Here is a 9,183-nt window from a genome sequence, read left to right on the forward strand (position 1 = left end):
ATTAAGTAAAGTCTGTTGGCCACTGCGTTGTCTGAGGTGAAATGTAACACCTGAAATTTGGTCCTCTTGACACTGGAGCGCAGAATATTGAATTCTTTAGCGTTTTTTGAAATGGAATGTCCCATGCATATAGCCCTAACTACCATTCTGCATTCAAAGTCTGCCACACTTGGCAGGTAATTATGATATAGTACTGAAGACAGTTTTATAGGACTTGCAAGGACCGTGTTTCTACTGTACTGAACACCATCTCAAACAGTACTGAGTTGGATGAGGGGATAGAGTAACTGGAGATGATTCCAAGTGGTGGTTTGCAACCCACTTCAGCAAAGAAGGAAGATGTGTTGTTGACTGAAACCTTACAGGAGTGTCCTTATTTTATTTCTCTGGAGTTCCAAGAGCATTTGGTAATGACTGAAGGAAGCTACATTGTCGTGTTGAAAAGCATCTTCAAAAGACAGGACTTCAAAATATACCGCCACATGCTTTTGTCTTTAATGAGAAGTGGAGACAAATAATATTCAGTGATGAATACACGTTTTGAATAGAAAAAGAAGTCATGACAAGTTGTATGCATACAAACTTAGAGGGGGTTAGTTTCACCTTTATTCAGTATGTATACATTTGTTTCAGGTTGTTATGGAGATTGTCATGAGGGTTTGGAATACTTCATTGATTTGATTGTGCACTTACTGCCATTCAGGATCTTTTGTAGCAGCTAATCTCCAGTGTTACCTTTTGTGATGGTACGATGTCCAACAGGTATGATTCCAAGATCATCATTGCCAGTAAAGGTGTAATGGATAGGTTTACTGGGAGCTGTAAAATCAGACTCCTCTGTTAGCCTGCAAAGCATCTCATCTTGAATAGCATAGAGAACATAAGAGGAAGCTGATAAGATGAGACTTGCAATTATCTCCTACCGTCATTCTAGGACTGTGTGTTCCACATTTAGAAGACATTAGCACAAAGAAGGGTCTTGCTCTGGACTAGTGTTGCTTAAACCTGATATTAAATGCTAGCCTGCTCTCCAAACCAATCTATGTGTACATCTATAGTCTGCCTATAGTCTGCTAACCAGTGTGAAGTGTGTGGAAGAATGCATTGTATCACATGTCTTTCCTGTATAGAGTATGGGACGATTGTTTGATTAAATGCTTCTTTGTTCACTGTAATTAGTCTAATCTCTTAATTGTTTTTGCAGTCTCCATGGGAGCAATATATAGGTAGCCATAGTATATTTCTAGATTCCTCAGTTAAAGCTGGTTCTTCAAACTTTGTAAGTAGGCTTTTGTGGCATAATTTACGTATCTGTTGAAGTGTTGGTCATGTAACTAGAAATGAAGATCATTGAGTGATAAACTTCAGATTTTTAGGTCTAAATTAAAAGAAAATTACCAAGTAACCCCCATTAATACTGTTTACTGTTGACACCATTTCTCTCCTGATAGTATGAATAACACTCATAACCCAAATCAATGATCCAATGAAAATCCACATGCCTATGTACAATCTGGTATGATAGACAGTCACTGGATTTGGCCTGTTGTGTTACTGCATTGTCTTACAGGGCCCAGTTATCTAGCCCCCTGAGAATGAGCTTCCAAAATTATTCAAAGAGGTTTCTTGGGCTACAAGGATAGGTACATTCTCCCAGCATGATGGACTCCTGCACATTCTAGTCATCAGGTAGCATCGTATCTCCCCAGGTAGATGGATCAACAAAAATCATTATATTTCTTTCCTGCATAGGTCTCAGGACATTACCTCTTCAAATTTTTACCTGGGGGCATGGTTTGAAAGGTGAAGTCTACAAATTAAAAGTAAGCAAAGTACAGGAATTGATCATTTGAATAATGCTTTTCTCATAAAAGAATGCCAAGATGACCTCAGAAAAACTACTCTCGAGAGTTTGAAAGTGTATTGAAGTTGGAGGTGTGATTTATGGAAAACAGTTCAAACTTAATCATTCTTACTTTTTAATGAGATAATGTTGGGCATTGGTTGTACATTTATTAACAACATCCACCATTGAAAATTCAATCTTTCAAGAGCACAGGTGCGGAAAACACAGCAGCCTATGCATCAGATTATTATTATCATCATCCATGTGACAGAGGCTGACACAAGCCATATTAACACTGGCTACTGTATTGTTCTGAGCACCAGTAACCACTTGAATATGACCAAAATATCTAAATTGCTATAGTCGATATTATTAATAAATGGACGGTCAACATAAGTCATTTAAAAATTCTGGGACACAGTGAGTCCAGAACAAGTATTACTGTGTTAATTATTTGCCTTTATGTAGCACCACCTGTGAATATTTGTATGGGTTGCAGTCTAAAATCTGTATCTTGATAAGCAATAAAAACTAGACACATTTCGTATGGAACGATTTGTTCAAATTGGTCTGTATTAACACCACCTAAAATATTTACTATTCTTCCTGAAATAACCTATAAATAAAACTGGAAACAATGTAGTTCAAATATTAATGCTGATCTTTAGCACACTTTCAAGTCTCGAGAGTAACACCCTGTAGTATAAAATGGGAGATCTGTAGAAGACCATAATTAAAAGTACTTTGCTTAAAAATTGAAATAATCCTACACAGCCCTAAAACAATTAGTTCGTTGCACTGTTTTTACATCTAGCTTAAATATTAATGAGATTATAATCTCAGAAAGCATTCTCTGAATGGTCCATTATCCACACAACCTGGGAAGTTCATGTTTTGTTGCTTCTAAATGTGTGTGAAGAATACTGATTCTCTTTTATTTCCCTAACAGTTTACTCAGATTACCCACTGAATGGTCCATTATCCACAACCTGGAAAGTTCATGTTTTGCTGCTTCTAAATGTGTGTGAAGAATAGTGATTCTCTTTTATTCCCCTAACAGTTTACTCAGATTACCCACTCTGCATTTCAAGAGAAGGGTTTGGTTTCTTCATTATTTTTGTGCAACAATAAATAAAAACTCGTATCATACCCCTCTGCTAATGGACCTCCATTAGTTCCTACAACCATCACTCGTGGTCAGTTTGTCTCTGCACAAACTTAAAAATAAGTAAATAAATAAACAAAAAAGTAGAGAAATTAGTTAAAGCTCCTGCAGTAAATTAAACAGACTTATGAATCAGTTATTATGCAAAGACAATAGTTAATGCTACAACATTTAAATGCAAATACAAAAATATTTTGTTGCTTACACCTAATAAATGTAAAGTGAATAAGCACTTGCATTTTCAATTATCCACAAACAAAATACAATCTTCCGGTACCAATATAATAGCACATTTGTGTACAAAACTAAAGGAGGAAAGTAACTTTCGCATAATGTGTCAATGCCATGTATGACAGCTCAATGAAACGTGGACCATACATAGAAAAAACTGCTACAGTGTAGTACAGAAGGTGACTGAAAGAATTGCGAAATAAGATGAACAGAAATTGCACCCTTATTTAAAGACAGTAATTACACTGGGCCACTGCAATTTATGATGGTTGTCTGGAGCAGCAATCCTTTCACCAGCACTGGATGGTCGTTGGTACTTGTGTGCTGCAGTACATCTCCCCAACACATTCCACAGCTTCTCAGTGGCATTTAATTCAAGGGAATGGGCAGGCGGCTAGTCCAATCATTCAATATACTCTTGTTCCAAGAGCCCCTCTACCTACCTGCACAGTTTGATGCAACTGAACAATGTAATCCATGAAAATGGACTACTGAAATGACACACATGGGGAAGGAGTACAGTGTCACAATAACATTGATCAGTGAGTGTACTGTGTTCAGAGATTTGGATGTTAATGCACCCATGCCCAATTATGTCTGCTCACACCTTAGTACCTGCACCACCAGACAGTTATGTTTGACAATGTTATTGGGTGCATTATGTGTTCCCACCTCTCGCCATGTGACAGTACGTCATTAAGTTTTGCACACATGTGTTGTGTGTTATTTAAAGCTTTATTGGGACCCTTTTTATGGTTTTACTTGTACATAAATGGATACCTATTAAAACATTGGGCTCCATATTGGTTAAGAGAGAGAATGAGGATGACATTCCTCTTTACAGTTACATCATTTTCCTGTGTTTTGCCAAAAGAGGCATATTGTTCAGTATTTATCCAAATGGGAGTGTTAAAAACAGCCCTATAAAGATCTCTTGCTGAAATGATACTGAGCTATCACTCAGGATGAGCTCTGTGGGTGACAATGTGCACAAGACTGCAGATACAAGTGAGCTGATATTTCATAACAAGGGAACTCTCAAAGTTGTTTCGTTCTAAGTATCACACATAGACATCCTTTCCTGCACAAAACTGACCACCAATAAATCACTATTTTGCACATGCAGTGAAACTTGTCATAATACCCCAGAGATGTTTCAGAACTTTTAATTTCTGACCACCTTTGCTTTAAACACTCCCCCCCCCCCCCCACCCCTCTCTCTCCCTCCTCCCCCTCTCTCTCCCTCCCCCCTCTCTCTCTCTCTCTCTCTCTCACACACACACACACACACACACACACACACACACACACACACACACACACACAACTACCAGTACTGCTACTACTTCATATTGATTTATCTTTTTCTTCAGAACACCTGCATACTCTCTGCATATTGTATTATCTTCTTTTACCAAAGAAGAAAGGAACATTATAATTAGAGAGCTTTTCATTTGTTTTTTTCTGTTTAGAATATTTAGAATCTGCATTTAATTACTCTCGTGCCCAGTTCGCATTTATCTTTGTGTGTATTGCCCAATGTCTCCACTATACAGTGAGTTGGTTATTGGACTCGCATTGTTGAATTCTACATTACTATGTGTGTCTTTTTTCTGGGTAGGGTGTTGCCAGAGGAGAAAGTTGGTGCAGGTGAGAAGGATCGTATCCTGCAAGAGAAAGAAGCAGAACTTCGACGAATGCAAGAGATGTTAGCCAAAATGCAAGCACAAATGCAGCAGCAACAGCCTTAGTAATGTCATGTGTGGTGTTTTTTCCCATTTTTTTTAATCAGTAATGAGAAGAGTTATTAAGTCAGTTTCATTACATTGATTTAATTTTTCAAAATTATTATGAAATTATGTTGCATAAGAATATAAAGGATAACCATTGTTGATGTAGGAACATCTGCATACAAATTGTTGGAAACATTCTTTTTGTTGGATTGGTGGCTGCATCCATAGCCAGTACCTTCAGTAGGTACAGGAAAGAAACGCCTTTGCTGTGAATGTACTTACTTCAGTTAGGAATGTCACAGATTGGCCTGTAATTTTAGGAATGAATATGTACTGTTTGAATGTTGCTAGTAAATTATGTTCCATGCTGATATTGCTTATACAGGAAACATAGTAATTGTGGATAAATGCCTCTATTGTCTATCAGTATTATTTTCCCTTGACTGTGCAAGTGATTTCTGTTGAATATAAGACACACCAGTCTATCTGATTACTCTACTCTTTCCCGCAAAGGCAACGAACAGAAATATACAACGTACACAGTATAGTGAACAAAAGTGTCACTATGATCCTTACAATAATTTGCACTCAATGCAGCATAATAAGGTTTAATCACTAACATTATTACATGTCTGATAAATGCACTGTTTCCAAACATTTTATAGTGCAAATATGTGTAGGAGAACACCCACAACAGTTAGACAAAATGCGAAAGAAAATAATTTATTATTAACAAGAACAACTTAACTGTGCATGCATTAGAATTTAAAACAAAATTCTAGTAAATGTTCCTGGCACAGTTCTATCTTTGAAATAATACTTTATTTTTCTCTTATATACAAAACAGTATAATGGCAGTTAGATGAGGTATATCTGCTTGCTCTTCTGTCAGTCAGTATAATTTTTTTTTTTAACTATAATGTGGCACATTCCGTAACATAATGGATATTGTTTTGTACAGAGCAGTCATACAGATTTGTTACCTCATCTAAAATGTGCTGTACTTTATTAGTAGCTCCTCCCTGGTGTGTTAAATGTCTATTCAGTATACTGTAATCAGAATTTTGTAGTTTGAAATATATGTCCTCTTCTGAATTCTTTTTTCAAATAAGATGAAGTACTCTTTGTCCTAAGCTGATTGTTTCTTCATGCTGAAAGGTTTACATTACTCTTGTGCTAATTGATATTAAGGCCAGCCAATGATCTGATTCTTTGTCCTCGCATTATTTATGTGACATTACAATGTCATATTTCATGTTCATTAAAGTCCAGTTTTTTCCCCTAGTCTATGAACAAAAAGAACTTATTATTACTCGTTATGTTTCAGTGCATATTAGTGAGGAAGCATAATAAATGGTTAGTGGAATGAGACTGGTTTTCCTTCTCATTTTTCACAATCATAACATTTGTACTTAGATATTTTGTTCCTGATGACTAATGACTGTTAATAGTTTTGACATGGATAACTTCACATTTTTGTGATAGGAGTTAGTTGTAATTGCTTTAATATTATAAATTAGAAAATGTGTGAGTGTATCAGTTTTATAAATCTGAAGATTTTATTATTTTTTGTTCTGATTCTCTAAGCAGTATGTGTAAATATTGTGGTACTGATATAAAGCAGAAATAAATTACCATGTGAGAAGGTATTTAAACAAGAAGAAATCCCTTTTTTAATAAACATTGTGCCTAAAAAATACAACTATTTAACTTTTAATGTGTCTGATATGTTCATCTGCAGAACAGTCACTTTAATGTGGTTATTTATTTTCTATTGCCTCTGCTGTTTTTGAACTAGTTAAACTTTCATACTCCCAGACTGCATTTGCAAACTATATGCACAATATTTTGTATAATATGTTGGTTTTTTTTTATGTAGCTATAGCAGTATATTCAGTTAAATTGCCATGTGCCATGTCATATTCTTTTAAAACATTGTACATTTTATAATTATCAACAGAAAATGTGAAAAAAATGTGAGTTATTGGAGATAAGCAGAACAAATGTATGAAGCATTTGAAAGTGTGTCCGTAAACTATATTACTCACTATTTTTTAATATTTAGAAACACATTTGTCATGTATGAACCAGATGTTTATTAGTCACTAAGATGACTGTATGTATGTTTCAGTGATGGGATAAAGTATTTTTATGAAAACTAATAGATAATATCTCCCAGTCACTGGTTAAAAAAAAACCAAATAAATAAATTTAATTTCAGAAAGATTTTAAGCAATTTTATGCAAGATGTATATCCTGTTCATTTTGCATTTTTTTCAAGTATTTATTCTATAATTTGTATAAGCTGTGCTCATATAATCATCAGGAAATACAAATGCACATGTGTGAAGGACAAGAGGAGCAGAGAGGCAGAAATAAATGAATCATCATTTTCAGTATAACCTTTGGGAATGTGGAATTCATCAGAAATATGAGAAAGTAATTTAAAAAGTTTCAGTCCTGATTATATGCACAACATAACATGGTACCTAATGGGAAGAGAAGGAATCTATGGAACTTTCATTACTCAGTGCTGTTATGTATTGTTTTCGCCTGCTGCCAACCTTGGTTAGGAAACAATAAAACATTCCATAGCAGTGCAGCGCTGTAATAGGTATTGCAAATGCAATGTTGATTTCGGTTTGTTGTTTCCCCTCCCCCATGGAGGAGGTGGAGCTTATTTGCCCCACAGTTTCATTCCATTCGCAGCAACCATAGTGCTTCCAGCTACCTACACAAAAAGTGCTGCCAAGTTACACTGAGGAGCCAAAGAAACTGCTACACCTTCCTAATATTGCATAGGGCCGCTCGAGCATGCAGAAGTACTGCAACATGATGTGGCATGGACTCTACTAATGTTTCTGGAAGGAATTGACACCATGTATCTTGCAGGGCTGTCCATAAATCCATAACAGTACGAGGTGGTGGAGATCTCTTCTGAACATGTTGCAAGGCATCCATATGCACAATAATGTTCATGTCTGAGGAGGCTGGTGGCCAGCAGAAGTGTTTGAACTCTGAAGAGAGTCCCTGGAGCCACACTGCAGCAATTCTGGATGTGTGGGGTGTTGCATTGTCCTGATGGAATTGCTCAAGTCTGTAGGAATGCCCAATGGGCATGAATGGAGGCAGGTGATCAGACAGGATGCTTATGTATGTGTCACCTGTCAAGAGTCATATCACTCCAAATCGCACCCCACGTCGTTACAGAACCTCCACCAGCTTGAACAGTCCCCTGCTGACATGCAGCGTCCACGGATACAGGAGGTTGTCTCCATATCCGTACACATCCATCTGCTTGATACAATTTGAAAACGAGACTCATATGACCAGGCAATATGCTTCCAGTCATCAACAGTCCAATGTTAGTGATGATGGGCCCAGGCGAAATGTAAAGCTTTGTATCATGCAGTGATAAAGGGTACACGAGTGGGCCTTTAGCTCTGAAAGCCCGTATTGATTGTATTTCATTTAATGGTTCGCACGCTGAACTTGTTGATGGCCCAGCATTGAAATCTGCAGCAACTCGTGGAAGGATTGCACTTCTGTCATGTTGAACAATTCTCTTCAGTTGTTAGTCCTGTTCTTGCTGGATCTATTACCGGCTGTAGCAATGTTGGAGATTTGATGTTTTGCCGGATTCCTGATATTCACGGTACACTTGTGAAATGGTCATATGGGAAAATCCTCACTTCACTGCTACCTCTCATATCCTGTGTTGCATTGCTCGTGCACCGACTATAACACCACGTTCGAACTCACTTGAATCTTGATAACCTGCCTTTGTAGCAGCAGTAACCAATCTAACTACACCAGACACTTGTCTTATATAGGCATTGCCGACCACAGTGCCGTATTCTGCCTGTTTGCATATCTCAGTATATGCATGCCTATACCAGTTTCTTTGGCGCTTCAATGTATTTTGTGTGTACAGTACAAATGCATGCAATTACATATCATTGGAAAGGATACTGTCAACAAAGCTGCATCTATGAAAGTTTTGGGTGCTGTAGTTAAATTTCTGTCTTTGAAAGTACACGAAAAATTGGTTTTGTGATATATGTTGCATTGCTTGACAAGAAGTGAGACTTTAAGAGGGACAAGGTCACTACTGCCACCTTCATGTGTATTATAATAACTAGTATTACTTTCATGTTCACGTGGGTCCAGACGTATGATAAGGAGATTCTGCATGCTTGTTCACATCG

At 37.0% G+C, this 9,183-nt stretch overlaps 1 protein-coding gene across 1 annotated transcript in view; it reads left to right on the plus strand.

Moving 5' to 3' along the window:
* The window catches only part of LOC126284991 (septin-1), a 56,523-nt gene extending 49,322 nt beyond the window's left edge, over positions 1-7,201 (plus strand). Inside the window, exon 9 of the mRNA XM_049984280.1 lies at positions 4,864-7,201. Coding sequence (XP_049840237.1) covers positions 4,864-4,993 — 130 coding nt within the window. The 3' untranslated portion in view covers positions 4,994-7,201. The remainder of the gene's footprint in view (positions 1-4,863) is intronic.
* Positions 7,202-9,183: the final 1,982 nt, after the last annotated feature.

This window comes from Schistocerca gregaria, chromosome 8 (assembly GCF_023897955.1).
Source record: "Schistocerca gregaria isolate iqSchGreg1 chromosome 8, iqSchGreg1.2, whole genome shotgun sequence".
Lineage (NCBI taxonomy): Eukaryota > Metazoa > Arthropoda > Insecta > Orthoptera > Acrididae > Schistocerca > Schistocerca gregaria.